Raw genomic sequence first — 16,763 nt, forward strand, 5'->3', positions numbered from 1 at the left:
GGCAGTCAGCACAGAGCCCGACGCGGGGCTCGAACCCACGAACCGTGAGATCATGACCTAAGCGAAAGTCGGACGCTTAACCGACTAAGCCACCCAGGCGCCCCCAGATTTAATATTTTCATTATTACTTAGATATGATACCATATACTGAAACATTTGGAAATAAGCCATAGGAATTAGTAAATGGAATTTTGAATATCTTTATTGATTATAAAGATGATTGAAGACTATAGATTTGCAGCTGTCCTGTGCTTCATAAGACACTCCTTTGTCACAAATTAAGACCAGAGCAGCATGGTTGCACCTCATTACAGCATCATGGCTGATTTAATGATGGCAAAGGAGACTGTTCTGAGATGTTTCTTTTATTTCACTAAATGAAATCACTTGGCCAAAGTGATGGAGAAGGATTTCAGAATATTTTCCAATATTTCAGAAAGGGAGGAAATTGTAGCTTTATTTGTCAGCAGGAGCCCTAGGATCCTTTGGAAGGTGCAGGAATGAAGAATCATTTCTTTTACACTAAAGTGCTCCATATAAAGTTTTGGAGGAGAGAAAGGGTGATGAGTCCATTCATTTCAGAGTCATGGTAACTTTTCTTGTTCCCTTTTGAGTCTGCAGATTTATCAGGAAGTAATCTCGAAGTCTTTTTTAAACACTTCTAAAGTCATGTAAAATATTTAGATAAGATGGAATATTGGAGGGTATGTGAAGGCCACTAAAAACTCTTCAGCTAGATAATATTAAAAGTCACATGGTAGGGTCTGAAATTCTAAGTTCATATTATATCATAAATTGATTGGATATACTGTTCCAGATTGTTGACCTCCGTGAAATTCCCTGCTACAGTAAGGGGACTTTAACTTAAATACTAGAAAGCCTCCTAAAAATGTTTTTGGGGGTTAATTAAGCATTTCTTGATTAATCTGTTATGGTCAAGGCATGCCATAATTCCTGAATCAAATCATTCCTATTTTGTCTTAATTACAAAGAATGATGGTTTTTTCTTTAATGTAACTTAGCATGGTTTAATGCTTTATGAATTTTAAGAACGAAAATAGGCTTTTAAATATCAATCTTAAGTAAAATAATTACATTTCATATACTAACCATTTCTTAATTGTACTGCCTTTTTATTGTGTAAGTTTTTAAAGATTTTTTTTCCTTAAAATGCAGTTTTGAGAGGAATTAATACAGTTTCCTATGGAAACCACCTTTTTTTGTTGTTGTTCTTCAGTTTGCCCTTCTACATTGTTGATAATATATGTATTTTGCTTACACTCAAAGCTAATTCTTTATTTTCTAATATAAAGAAAACTTTTGGAAGCAAAATCACTTAGGCATTTGTGTGTGTGTGTGCGTGTGTATGTGTTTTAAATTATTTTGGAGTACTGTTGATACCATATTATGGGCTGTTTAATATAATTCTGTTGTATTGGATGAGACCGTCATTTGTAGCACCTGATTTTACTTAAACCGCAAAGCTGAAACCGTTAATTAGGTTCTTTGTAAGATCAGACCATTCCTTAGCTTGCTTTCCTACTATCATACTTTGGACAAAGGTTAGTGTTTTATCAGTCTTTTCATGAAAATATTTTTGTTAACATTTTTAAGTTAATATAAGCATTTTATTGTGTCTGTAAATGTGCTTATCACTAGATAAAACTGAAATATGGGGCCAACTTGATTCTTACTAATTATAGCAGATGCAAGACAGGTGAAATTTAGGTAATTCTGAGGCCAGCCTTTTTAAAAAGAAACAAAAATAGAATTGATGACCTGGGCTCATTTGACTTGGTTTTCTCCAGTCCTTTTTCTGCCTTTGTGGTCCTTATACTAAGTAACAGAGAGCCACAGAAAGCAGAGAACTATAAGAACATTCCTTTTAGGAGTTGAGGCTGACCATAGTTAATTTTCCATAGTTCCCTTCATGTCACTACAGCCTTTAAATTGTTGGAAGATTACTCCAAGATCATTATAGAGTTAGAATTTGATGTGTTTTCTTTTATAGATTTCCTATCTACTTAGTGGTGCTTAGTTTAACTGGTAAATTTTAAATCTAGAAAATATTGATAGCATTTAATAAATCCTTACAGTAAAGCAGTTCTAAACTAGTTTTTATCTTACCTCACCTCCGTAATTGTTTCAAAAACAATTAGCCTTTGGGATATATTTATATGTATTTTTAAATTCCAGTCTGATTTTAACCTATAAATTAAATCTTTTTTTTTATATAGCTATTATTTATTTTATTTCCATAGTGGCAAATTATGTTACTGTCTCACATTAATGAATTAACAGAGTTACAGAAATGTGTGATTTTAGCTATGGATTTAAATCTCATTTGTGTTTGGTTAGCTAGCCTACTTATTTATTGAGGGCTGATTTTCCTAAAGTTTGAACTTGTTGCCTGGGATTCTTTATGAAATATATTGCATAAAAACCTTGAAAGGTACTCTTGTGTAAATTCATAAAATATTTATAGTTGTTTTAAACTTCAGAACGTAACAAAATTATTAATTACATGCCTTGCCAAAGTCAAAAACTGGCTTTTTAGTGAATGATAGGCCATCTATTAAATCTGAAAAATATATTTGGTAGTAGATGTGTTAACTTATAATAAAATTTTGTTTTTGTATCTGTAATTTTTCCCCCCAGGGGTTTTGTGGTTACTCTTCTGTTTGGAAAAACAAACTCAGAGAAGTACCTAGAGCAGTGTGAACACTCATTTCTTCCTCCAACATCAACTGGGATTCCCAAGGTAAATAGGGTAAAGGAATGTGTGAAACCTCAAAGTCCTGTTCTGTGCAGTGATGATAATGTGGTCATCTATATGGCTTGGCAGATTTTCCTATAATTCACTAATGCTCATGTTCCATTTATCGAAGACTTTCCTCATCATGCTTAGAAAATGCATTTTTATTTTTATTTAAAAAAAAATTTTTTTTAATGTTTTATTTATTTCTAGGAGAGAGAGACAGAGACAGCGTGAGCAGGGGAGGGTCAGAGAGAGAGGGAGTCACAGACTGAAACAGGCTCCAGGCTCTGAGCTGGCAGTCAGCCCAGAGCCCGACGCGGGGCCCGGACCCACGAACCGTGAGATCATGACCTAAGCAAAAGTCGGACCCTTAACCGACTAAGCCACCCAGGCGTCCCAGAAAATGTATTTTTAAAAGATTACTTTGAGAACGTTTTTAGTGTTAGATCTTAAAAAGTGGGAATGCAAGTTGTAGGAAAAGATAGAAATTTGGGGCCTGTCCTGCTGCTTTAACATAGGAGTTCAAAATTTGGAATGAAATAAATTACATAGAAACCAGAGAGAAAATGGGCCCTTTTCTTTAACTGACTTGAAAAATACAGCTTGCAGTTAGACTATGTAGTATCTATAATTTTTAAATTTAGGCCCAGTTTTATTCACATCATCTTGACTGTTGGTATATTTCTATTTTTTACGTCATAATCCATAAATAAATTGGAATTCAGTATTAAAGATAGGCTTCAGATTTGCATTGCCTTCAATTCTTGTGGTATACAGGATGGTTTGTTTCATCTTGTATGAGGAGAGACAAATGGCCTGGAGTCGATGCCTCTATTTTAACTTTACACTTATTAACTTGTCTGTTACGTGCTAAGATGTAGGAGATGCAGAAATATTAATATACAGTATTATTTTATATTACCGAAATAAAAGAATTTCACCCTGTCGTAATAACGTTCATGTTAATAAATTTTTTTTCTAATACAACTTTTAAAATCATCTTTGAGACTTATTTCCACCCTCCTTTAGGATTACTGTTAATATATATTCTTTTGAGTTTGCTCACAAATCTTTTTGAGGAAATGAACCTTTTCTTCTTGGATCATTTCTTAGCCATCCATTATTTTTCATTCATTTGAATGGTACATAATAGAGGATAAGAAATCTCTAGAAATTAATATCCTAAATGGAAATAATCACAGTCAAGACTAGTTAAGTCTTATAATCTTTTTTTAGTACATTGTATAAAAAGAATGATTTTGATTTGTTATTTCTAAAATGATGTATAAGTATATTTTATGAAAAAAATCTTAACAATTGCATGTTATAATTTGAAGCATATGTTTTATGTGTATATTTGTGCTTTGCTGTTTGTTCGTAATTTTAATTAAAGAGTGTCCCACTGCTTTTCCTGTATTTCTAGTCCGTTGATCTTTCTGAACACTACATAGAAATAGAGGAATTCATTTTCTTTAGTTGCTAAAAATCATCCCTAAATAAAGTTAATTAAAATACATTCATTTGGCAGCTGTGTATATGGGCTGGGAAGGGAGGAGAGTTTAATAAAGACAATTATTAATTTGACTCACCTGAAACACTAACTTATGGTTTTGAAGTTTAATTGAAATACAGCAACAATGTATTTTCAGTGTTCTTACATTATAAATAATATTTGCTGATTTTATTAAATTTTTGAGGATAACAATAGTATTTTTTTCTGGGTGTCTAACTTTGTTAACTTGAGAAGTAGTGTTTGGTTTATACCACAACCTTGAGAAATAAAGCTGTTACTGACTGACTTGAAGATGACAAGGAAGTTACAATGAATATTCAGTTAGAAGTGAACTGTAGAGATTTTAAGTTAGGAAACTATGCACTAAAATGTTATGATTTTCTTTAAGTGCTTAGAAGAAATGAAACGAGAAGCCAGGACTATAAAGATTGATAGAAGATTGACAGGTGCCAATATAATTGATGAACCTCTGCAGCAAGTGAGTTTTCATATGTGGTATTCAGATTCCTTATATTGTGTATTAAGGTGTATTTCTTTTGAAAAGAGTAGGAAATAATTTTTGTTATTTATTAATATGCTGTAAATTCATTCTGCTGTCCTTGGATTCTATAACATGGTGCCTTATTTATGAAATCATTCGTAATGAAGTGGTTTATGTAATATTAAAGCCTTTTGTTTGAATTTGCATTTAAAAAAATGTTTTTTGATAATGAATATTTCTAATTATTTTAAAGTTAAAATGCTCTAGCTGATGAACAAACTGAGTTGTTTGGAAAATCAGACATTTTATTCTTATAATTTTTTAAATGGATATACCTGATTTGATTAAAAAATATTTAAAAATTAGATTAAAAAATTATTCTCCCCCAGTTATTTTTATTGATGTTTATTTGATTATATGATTGTTATAATATGCACTTTAAAATTCTAACATTTCTTTTATAGATTCACTCATATTTAGTTTATCTGATTTTCAAAAATAATATACACACAGTTGTATTATTTGCTTTTTATTGACTGACTTAATACTGTTGCAGGATCCAAGGTATTAGAATTAAATGAACTCCTTTGTCTTTTTTGTAATTTGACTACAGTAAATTTAATGATATAATCTTGGAAAAGTGGTTTCTTTTTGAGAATTAGGGTCAATTGGTATTATTTTGCACCTCGTTCCATTGAACTAATTAAAACTCTTGATTGTATCATGACACTGAAAATTTATGTTTTTTTGCAAACTCTGTCTTTACCTGAATAAGGGTGGGGATTGACCAGAGAAAATTCTTTAATTTTTACAAAATTTTGACAGTGGATGAATTGGGACACCAAAATAATTTAAGTTTTTGAAAAATGTTGTAACATATTGATGCTTTTGTAAGAAAGGCAGTTTTTTTTTTTAAAATCACAGTTTAGTATGTAGAGAGTAAATATAAATTGGTAAATAATCCTTTCAAGTTTTAGTGTGCCATTGATAACTTTTTAAATCCTGAAAAGATATATTTTTCCCAATATTTTTGTTTTAGGTTATCCAGTTTTCCTTGAGGGATTATGTCCAGTACTGGTATTATACACTAAGTGATGATGAATCTTTTCTTCTTGAAATTAGGCAGACTCTTCAAAATGCACTCATTCAATTTGCTACTAGGTAAGGTCACTGTTTGATGAAGAAAAATTTAAATATATTCTTTATACCAGTAAGGAAAATGACTTTTAAATGGGAGGGGAAAATTGATTATTAAAAGGTAAGCAGAACAGTAGATTATTATTGTGAGTTAACTCTCAGATTATAGACTAGAGCCATAAAAATCTACACTTCTTTAAATTTAACCTTTATATTTACAGAATGCTGATATTGATTAAGCCTTGATCTCTGTGTGAATGTCAGTTTCTTCCTCAAGGTCCAGTCATGTGTCTTTCCACCCCACTTACTGAGAATACCTTTTCCCACCCTCTTACCCAGATACGCTGTTTTATTTTAGTGCCATGGAAATAGTTTCACTTTACTAATCTACTTTTGACACATACCTAGTAGAAGTCCTTTTAGGGCGAGAAGAAACCAAAGGAGCCTTAAGTCAGTATAGACTATTCAGTTTATTTTCAGAAGGGAGTATGTTTTGATGAGTTTGCTTTAAGAAATTTTTAGGAGATATACTAAATTTTTCACATTACAAAACTTGCTTATATACTACCTACCTTATGACAAAATATTTTGGTCTATATCATTGTATTTAAACTCCTTGATTTTTTGGGTGGCCATTTCATATCCAGAAATTACTTATTTTTGAAAGAGAATTTTATGTTTGGATGAGTTTGCAATTTTTTTTTTATTAAAAGATTTTGTTATCCACCACACACAAAGCTTTTCCTTCTAGCTTGTAGCCTCAGGGCAGGAAGTTGCGTGCCTTGGCCTTGAGTACACTTTCTAATCTGAAGGTGTTATTTTTCAGCTAACCCCTCTTCTTCCCCACTTAAGTTCTTGAAATACTGTCTTGTACTTTTGACACTCTTGAAGAATTAGAGCTTTGCCCTAGGGCTTTCTACTGCATTTTCATCTCTGTGCACATCGATGTTTCTAGCTCATGCTATCCTGTCAGGACTTTCCAACTATAATTTAGTTAATCCTAAACTTTAGAGTAGGAGTTTAGTTCCTGAACCTCAGGTTACTGGGGAGGCTGGCAGTCATGCTTATGGTTTGAATAATAACCTTACTTAGAGAGAGAGATCTGAGCTCCTTCTCCCTCAGTGTTAACAGCAAACATTTGCAGAGTAGCCAGCTATCACTACAAGTGCACACTTACTGTGGAACACAGAAAGTAAAGTCTAATCAAAAGTCAGAGATTAGATTTTATCTCCTTTATTTCATATATATTTATATGTATGTATATATATAAAATTTATATATATATAAAATTATTGAGTGTTAGGTATTCTTTCAGATAACTCTTCTGAATTAGTCATTCACTACTTTCTATAGTAACATCATCCTAATAACTCTTTTTTTTTAACCTTTGGGAAGGTGGGAATAAGAGTTCATCATTGATGTATCTGACTACCTAAGTATAAATTGAAATATAAGAAATTTTAGACCTGGAAAGAACTTTGAGCTAGTAATTGGGAGGCTTGAGTTTGTGTTCTGCTTTACTACTTAGCTATGGAACTATGAAAAAGTATTTTAAACTTTTTGAATCTTGGTTTTTCTCGTATGTGAAATAAGCATAATAATACCTTCCCTGTTCTGTATTCCTTACAGCATGATTGTTGGCATCAAATTTATTTAATTCATTCAATTTATATTTTGTGTCTACTTTGTACCAACCAGGTGCTGCAGATACTGCAGTGAATAAAACAGGATCCTTGTTTGATGAAATGTAATGAAAATAACACTTGCAAAAATGTTTTTTATATTGTGAAGCAATTTGAAATTGAAATTTTTAATGCCCTCCACCATTTATTTATAATTTCACAGATGAGGAAGCTAAGGTCCAGGAAGATTGATTAGTCCAAGATTATCCACATTCTAATATTCATTCCTCCATTCCCTACCAGATATCTTATGATCTAGATTTTTCATCTTAGGGGCGCCTGGGTAGCTCAGTCAGTTAAGCAGCCGACTTTGGCTCACGTCATGATCTCATGGTTTGTGAGTTCCAGCCCTGCCTTGGTCTCACTGCTGGCAGTGGGGAGCCTGCTTGGGATTCTCTCTCTCACTCTTTCTCTCTCTCCCTCTCCCCCTCTCCCCCTTTTCTCCTTTCCCCCTCTCTCTCTGCTTCTTCCCCACTCATGCTCCCTATCTCAAAAAAAACAAAACAAAAAAACCCTTAAGATTTTCATCCTAGTTTCCCCCGTTTTTACCTCTCATTGAACTACTTTCCCTGTTTTTGATCCCCCAAACCTCCTTTTCTTTACGCTTCATGTAGTGAATTATTTTGTTTTTATTCTTTTCCCCCTTTTGTAACATTGTATGCTACCAGGCTGAATATTTGGGTGATTGCAGGAAGAGTCAGGTTTCTTCCATCCTAGACTGACCTGATCTTTGCTTTCTTATTGACCTTAATTTTTGGACAAATAAATCCTCTTCTTTTGAACCTTAGTTTCCTCAGTCGGAATAGGCTGATGATAACAAAGGTAGTTTTGAGGCTGTTTTCAGGCAAAAAATGATGCAAAGTAAAGTCTCTAACATTCAGTAAGGCTCAGTAATTGTGCCATCCGTATGAATGACTTTATTTTTGTTCTTTGTTGACTTTTTGTTTTACTACTAACAGGTATCTAACAGGTATCTATCCTGTTGCTACTAACAGGAAAACAGGATTGTTTTCAGAGTCTCTATGATTGTTTTCAATGATAGTGTCGAAATTAGGTGTGTTTGCAATCATTTGAACACTACTTCCATCCTTGTTCTGTACTATTAATTGTCTCTGGAGCATTTAACAGAAGCATTACGTTATTACCTCTGTGCTTCAAGTTACAGTCTTCTATAGGGGCCCATGAAGCCCTGAAAGTGTATGCAAAACTGTTTTTTTATTTGGGTGATTACAGATTTCATTTTATTAAAAAAATTTTTTTTTTTAATGTTTTATTTATTTCTAGGAGAGAGAGAGAGAGAGAGACAGCGTGAGCAGGGAAGGGTCAGAGAGAGAGGGAGTCACAGACTGAAACAGGCTCCAGGCTCTGAGCTGGCAGTCAGCACAGAGCCCGACGCGGGGCTCGAACCCACGAACTGCAAGATCATGACCTAAGCGAAAGTCGGATGCTTAACCGATTAAGCCACCCAGGCACCCCCCCCCTTTTTTTTTTAATTTTTTTTTTAATGTTTTACAGATTTCATTTTAAAAAGGGCCTATGAACCCAGAAAAAAATTTTGAACCCCTCAATTTTAGTGGTCATAGTTATTCATTATTTGAGGAAATAATTATAGGGAATTAGCATAAAATGAAAAGCTAAAGCTAATTTTGAGACATAACAGGAAGAAAAAGACATGTGAAGAGTTTGAAGTCCTGATTTTGAGCTGTTATGCTATTATTTATTAATCTCTATGACCTTGAATGAACAGAATATATAAATTCTTTGAGTCTGGTGATAACCCACATCTACTTATGATATGGGTTGTTAGTTTTAAATGACATCACATGTGAGAAAGTACTTTGTGTTAACATGAGTATCTGTTACTCTAGTAGCAGTTTAGGGATGGAAAACTTCATAGAGCACACTTGAGTTCTCTGTGGTAGAACCTGGGTATGAACTAGGCTGGAGCTTTAGGGGTTGTATCAGTGATAACCTATGTATTTTTATTCCTTCTTCAAATAAGATATTATGATACAGCACTGAGAGCCCTGGGATATCTGTATTATAATTCTACCTGTACCATTGAGTTACAGTGTACTTAAAATTTCTTACCATATATGTAAAATAATAATACTAGTAGCAAATATAGAATTGTGAGGGCCAAATGAGATGATGTTCAGAAAGCATGTTAGGACATGTTAGGAAAGAGCAAAGTTCTGAAAACGGGGATAAGGTTAGTGTAGTAGAAGCCATAGGGAGATACAAGTGATCAAGTAGCTTTATTGAACTCACGGGTAAGGTGTGGCAACTCTGTTCCTCCACCTCTGTTCCCCTCAATCCCGAGATTAGCAGAAAGGAGATTTATTCTAATGCCACACTGTGTTCTTCCGAAAGGGTTTTCTCATAGGAGGAGGAGGTATGGCTATGTATATTCCAGGATTCAGTGGATACTAATGGTATCAGTCTTTCTGGAATGATGGGAGATATGTTCTGAAAGTTTAGCCATTTTTCTCAAAACCTTTGCCATAGAAGTAATAGATCACGTGTTCCCAGACTCCTCCAAAAGGCAAGCACAATGCAGATAATGGACATTTGTAACAGTAAAGTTGTATACTCTTTCGCCATTTTCTTATGCTTTGCCATTTGAAAACAGCTTAAAACTGACTTTAATCTGGGGTGCCTGGGTGGCTCAGTCAGTTAAGTGTCTGACTTGGCTCAGATCATGATGCCATGGCTCATGGGTTTGAGCCCCGTGTCAGGCTCTGTGGTGACATCTCAGATCCTGGAGCCTGCTTCAGATTTTGTCTCTCCCTCTCTCTCTGCCCTTCCCCCACTCATGCTCTCTCTCTTTCTCTCTCTAGTATAAATAAACATTAAAAAAAAATTTAAAACTCACTCTACTTAAAAAGATGATTGTTGTCCTGTTTACTACAGTACAACAAAAACAATTAGATTATTTATTTGTTTACTTATTTTAAAGATTTTATTTTTAAGTAATCTCTACACCCACTGTGGGGCTCGAACCCACAACGCTGAGATCAAGAGTTGTACACCCCACCACATGAGCCAGCCAGCTGCTCCCCAGGAACCATTAAGTATTTTAAAGAAGGGAAAATAACTTAATGTTTTTACATGTGTAGAGTAGACAAGAGGTTGTTAATTGTATACTACATAATTCACATACCACACAACTTACTTAAAGCCAGTGGCTTTTATTGTATTTGTAGAGTTATGCAGTCTTCATCACAATCAATTTAAGAATGCTTTAATGAAACTGTATCTGCTGTCATTCACTCCCTATATGCCTGCCCCCCCACCCCAGAGTAACTAGTTCTAGGCAACCCTTACATAATTTCTGTTCCTCCTACTTATATGTCCTTTTGTGATTGGCTTCTTTCACTTAGTATGTTTTCAAGGTTCATTCATATAGCATATGTTATTACTTACTCTTTATTATTGCTGAATAACATTTCATATAGATAGTTAAACCACATTTTGTTTATTCATTCGTTGGTGGACATGTAGATTGTTTCCACCTTTTGGGTATTATGAAGAATGGTACTATGAACATTCATGTACAGGTTTTTCTGTGGACTTACATTTTCATTTCTCTTGGATGTACAAGAGACATATTTCTCTTTGTTTTACAAAGTGGCTGCATATTCTCACCAATACTGTATGCGGGTTCCGATTTCTCCATGTCCTCACTGACACTTGATTTTTTCTTTTCTTTATTCTTCAAGTTTTATTTATTTAAGTAATCTCGTACCTGACATGGAGCTTGAATTCATGAACTTGAGATCAAGAGTTGCATGCTCTTCCGATTGTACCAGACAGGCAGTCTGTGATATTGTCTGTCTTTTTGATTACAGCTGTCTTATTGGGTGTGAAGTGGTATTTCATTATGGTTTTGATTTGCATATCCCTGATAGGTAGTGATATTGAGCATTTTTTCATGGGCTTATGAGTTATTTGTTGTATAGCTTCTTGAGAGGGTATCTATTCAGATTTTTCCCCATTTAAAATTAGGTTATTTGTAATTTTATTGGGTATAGTATATCGTAGACAGTTTTTGTAAGTACAGTTTTATTGGACAGTTACACTCATTTGTTTGCATTTTTGACCATGGCTGCTTGCTACACAGGCAGAGCTGACTAGTTGTGACCCAGACAGTGTGGTCTGCAAAGCCTAAAAAATTGCTGTTTGACTCATTAGGAAACAAGTTTTCTGACTCTTGAATTCGTTTTGTAGTCATTAAAATATTTAGGAAATATTTAGGAAACATTGTTAAATAGGAAACATTAGAATAAAAACCATTCAACATAGTGTATTAGCTGTGTAAGAAAACTGTAAATATGCTTGCGTAGCAAAGAGACTGATGGGAAATACACTAAAATATTAACTAATCTTTGGATTGTGGATTTATGGCTGATTAAGGCTGATGCTTAAAAATTAAAGAAATTACATTTGGGGTCCCTGGGTAGCTCAGTTGGTTAAGTGTCTCACTTTGACTCAGGTCATGTCACAGTTTGTAGGCTCAAGTCCCACGTTGGGCTCTGTGCTGACAGCTCAGAGCCTGGAGCCTGCTTCGGATTCTTTGTCTCCCTCTCTCTGTGCCCCTCCTCTACTTGTGCTTTCTCTCTGTCTCTCAAAAATAAATTTAAAAAAAAAAGAAGGAAATTACATTTTACAGAGTGGGACGATATTACTTTTATAGCTAGAGACAGAAGATAGAAACATTTGGTAATGAGCAATAAAAATATCTAGGATGGCAGCCACATCCCTTTATTTCTTTGGGAAGTGATCTGTAAATGCTTAATATAATGTTTTTGTATGTGATTAAATAGTAACTAGTCAAATTCTTCTTAACTGAGGCCCATTTATGACTTTTGGTAACTTTTTCCCTACAGAATTTTGATATATTTTATGTGGTGTCTAGGAATATTTCATTTGTCAGGTACATTTTACTAGAAAGCTTGTTTATTAATAAAATTTTTTAATACTTAACCTTATATCTAAGAGGGTGCACACTTAGTCCTAGGTTATTTTTTTTCCTTTCCTATAAGTTGATTAAGGCTTCCAGCACTGTGTTCTTTATACTCACCATCTAAAATAGGTGAATGTGCCTCATGTGTGTTGTTAATTGTATTCTGAGATCTGCGTCCTTTAGAACATCTGGATCCTTAATCTCTTTGAAGCATTGGGGCACAGGATATAGAATTGAACATCCTATGGGGTGTTAGAGTTCGCTAAATATAATTTCCTTTAATATGGTTATATAAAACTGCATGCCTAAAATTTTTTCCCATTTATTTCAATTTGCTTATAAGTTTAAGAGTCAGGAGGTTTTGTGTTCTTAAGGTACGGTAAAGAAAACACTGAATGGAAAATTAAGAACCCTGATTTATTTATTTACTTTTATTTACTTCTTATTTTTTTAATGTTTATTCTTGAGAGAGACAGTTAGGAGATAGAACATAAGCGGGGGAGGGGCAGAGAGAGAAGGAGACACAGAATCCCAAGCAGGCTCCAGTCTCTGAGTTGTCAGCACAGAGCTGGATGCGGGGCTCAAACCCACAGACTGTGAGATCATGATCTGAGCCGAAGTTAGGCACTCAACCAACTGAGCCACCCAGGCACCCCAAGAACACTGATTTATTTTTTAAACAAAGCCTTGGAGTGCCTGGGTGGTTCTTCAGTTAAGCAACCGACTTCAGCTTGGGTCATAATCTTCTGGTTCATGAGTTCCCCGTGTCGGACTCAGTGCTAACAGTGTGGAGCCTGGAGCCTGCTCAGATTCTATGTCTGCCTCTCTGCCCTTCCCTGCTAGTGCTCTCTCTCACTCTCAGATACAAACTTTTTTAAAAAATAAATAAATAAAGCCTTGATCTCACTAACTGTATAATCTAGAGTAAGTAACTGAAGTCAGGCTCTATAATGATAGGGGCTTGTAATTATTTCAGGTCCCTTGAAATTCTAAAATGCTAAGACCCCTTGGTCAGGTTGGTACTAATCTCAGTTTGTTTTTATTTTTCCAGTCATACCTCATCCTCAAAACATGCACTCACATACTCTTTCATACATTACATTTTGAATACCATTTGGGGAGTTATTTTTTATGGTTTCTAATGTTGCTAATTAAATTTAATTTACTTAGGAATTAAAGCACTCCTCTAGTCTATTGTTTTATTAGTAGGAGGTCTTAGAGTAGAATGATAATAAAGTTTGTTTACACCTTTCATTATATTTCCATGTGGTCAGGAAGAATGCTTGACTTTAGACATAAAAGACATTTAGTGGACTAATCTTTACTCAATGGTTAAGTCTTGTATCAATGTAAATATAAAAAATTTATTATCCAAATGGCTGCTATTCTTTATAGAATGGTGAAAATAAATTTGTGGTTTCAGAAGTTTAGTTTTGTGAAGTGTAAATATTCCTACCATGGTTGATTTTAAGCTGTTGGCAGGAAGTCACTGAGCATCAAACTAGAAAAAGGAATATGCACATTTGACTCTCCCACTTTTTTTTTTCCCCAGTGGGAAGAGTTACGTCCAATAAAGGGAGCGGACTGATTTGTAACCAGGAAGCAGTGAAACTTATTTCCTTGTGTGGTTGATGATTTAGTTCTTTTATATATATTTGAGGATTATGGTAGAGAGTAATAGTAAATTTATGTAAGTTCAGTAGTGTGAAAAAAAAGTTTCATTATTCATATCCTTATAACTAGATTTTTAAAATAGATTTTAAAAGGGAAACAAAGGTGCTCTAGAGAGATGGTTACTATAATGTGTTTTTATGAGAAAATTGAGATTGGAAGAAGGGTAATTCTTTTAATGGATTTAGAAGCAAGTTTACAGTTCTGTGCCTTAAAAATATGCTCAAATTCAATTTCAGGCTGAAGGTTTTGACACTAACAAAGTAGTCCTTCAAGGGCTCCTGAAGTAAATAAAGGTTTATTTTAAAGCTTGTATCCTTTCTAATAGTGGATTATGAGGGGGAAGTTAGTCCCTGATTCAGTGACTCAAGAAGAAGGGATTCTTTAACAGACCACCTACTTTTAATAAAAGATGTCTTTGGATCGGTTGATCAAAAGCCTTGGAATAAAATTGTTCTCAAAATCTCCTCAAAGATTCTTACTTATTAAAATCTATCCAGGGAGCGCCTGGGTGGCTTAGTCAGTTAAGCGTCCGACTTTCGCTTAGGTCATGATCTCGCGGTTGGTGGGTTCGAGCCCCGCGTCAGGCTCTGTGCTGACAGCTAACTCAGAGCCTGGAGCCTACTTCAGATTCTGTGTCTCCCTCTCTCTCTGACCCTCCCCTAATCACGCTGTCTCTCTCTCTCTCTCTCCTAGAAATAAATAAAACATTAAAAAATAAAAAATAGGGGTGCCTGGGTGGCTTAGTCGGTTAAACGTCCGACTTTCGCTTGGGTCATGATCTCGCGGTCCGTGGGTTCGGGCCCTGCGTCGGGCTCTGTGCTGACTGCCAGCTCAGAGCCCGGAGCCTGTTTCAGCCTGTGACTCCCTCTCTCTCTGACCCTCCCCTGCTCACGCTCTCTCTCTCCTAAAAATAAATAAAACANCCCTCTCTCTCTGACCCTCCCCTGCTCACGCTCTCTCTCTCCTAAAAATAAATAAAACATTAAAAAAAATTAAAAAAAAAAAATAAAAAAAAATAAAAAAAAAAAATAAAAAAATAAATAAAATCTATCCAGGAAAAAGTAGGAATTTTACTATAGTAAAGGTTTTTTTTCAAAAATGTGAGAAATTAGATAGCCCACAAAAATACTTCCGATTAAAAGAAATTTAATAGAATTGATCTGTCTATATTTTTTACATAGAAGGTAAAAGAGATTATATAGATTAATATATATTATTATTTTATGTGATTGGTTATTATATTGCTTTATTGATTAATATATATTTTAAAAGCCTTCACATATGTACGTGTGTGTGTGTGTATGTGTATGTACACTTACACATGTACACACTATACAGTATATAATGCCAGTCGTTCTGTTTGCAGATAAGGTCTTAGTAGTAATTTCTGAACAAAATATAATGTGATATCAGGAACACAACATTTATTACAGGATTTTTTATGGGAAAATCAGTTTTTACTTTTACCCCTTTCTAATAAAAGACCTTTTCCAGGAAAGTATTCTGCAAAGAATGTGAAGACGGCCTTTACTGCCAAAGAGCCACCCCCTCCCTAGTCAGGCGCATCTACTACATGATGACCCTTGCCTAGACCATGGTCATTCCCTCCTTTTGCTCATTCCTATATCCTGTCTTTCTCCCATTTCAATACCACTCATTCAATAAGATTTGTTTGAAGTGTAGCTTCTTTATTTAATCTGTTTAAATTACAGCATATCACTTAACCTCTACTTTTGTGTGTAGTTATCATCAGTATATGCAACACACACACACACACACACACACACACATACACGGAGAAGGATGACATGGAAAACTGGTAACTGGTAGGAAAATGAAAATAATTGACCATAAGGTGTCATGCATATATTTCATTTTAATGTAAATCGTAAAACGAAAACCTTACATTTGACTAAGTTTTTGTTAAGTGTTATTAACATGGCTTTTGTCTTTAATAAAACATTCCTACACTGCAACAGTTTGGTGTCTAGTTCCTTTTAAATAGTATGACAACTAAAGACATTTGTGAACAAATCTGAATGCAGAGTCCTTCAAGATTTTCCACCAGTACTTCATGAGTTGTCTTCTGTACACCTGATTCAACTATAATCCATTTAACACCTAGCTTTGAGTAAAATTTCAAAGCAAAAGACAGTTTTATTGAAACTGCCTTGCCATTCTCATATTTCTTCCAACTGTGTAGAAGTAAATTAAATGATGATTATAATAAGTTTAACTGGGATACACACATTTGGATGGGTGTTCAGGTTGTTTAATCACAGACTCTTAAAGCTCTTAACTGTCCTTAGAGAAAACAAACTTTGGGAAGTGATGTGACTTGCTGAATTTCACAACTAATGAAATGATGCTCTTTTACAGAAATAGCTACGTGATTTTGGTGTGTTTTTGCGTTACTGGTGATGAGTTGTACACTGCTTAGCATAGATGGAACCAGGGATGTAATTTATATGAGCTCATTGTCAGCCCCCATATTTGGGATATTCATTGTCTTATTTTCGTATTAGCAGTAAGTAACTTTGGGATTTAGAAAG

General features: G+C 34.5%; 1 protein-coding gene across 4 annotated transcripts in view; it reads left to right on the forward strand.

Annotated features, from left to right (window-relative positions):
• SNX13 (sorting nexin 13) overlaps positions 1–16,763 on the forward strand; it is a 130,527-nt gene that overhangs the window by 46,000 nt on the left and 67,764 nt on the right. For 3 of the 4 annotated variants that reach the window (XR_005526769.1, XM_039223473.1, XM_039223474.1), the window contains 3 exons: positions 2,659–2,761; positions 4,660–4,749; positions 5,792–5,913. Coding sequence is in view for 3 of the 4 variants with exons in the window: in XM_039223473.1 (XP_039079404.1) it covers positions 2,659–2,761; positions 4,660–4,749; positions 5,792–5,913 (315 nt within the window). In the remaining variant the exon portion in view is untranslated. Of the gene's footprint in view, positions 1–2,658; positions 2,762–4,659; positions 4,750–5,791; positions 5,914–15,705; positions 15,764–16,763 lie in introns of those variants that run through there. The other variant, XM_039223476.1, reaches the window with a different exon arrangement.

This window comes from Hyaena hyaena, unplaced genomic scaffold (assembly GCF_003009895.1).
Source record: "Hyaena hyaena isolate Hyena2069 unplaced genomic scaffold, ASM300989v1 scaffold_1360, whole genome shotgun sequence".
Classification (NCBI taxonomy): domain Eukaryota; kingdom Metazoa; phylum Chordata; class Mammalia; order Carnivora; family Hyaenidae; genus Hyaena; species Hyaena hyaena.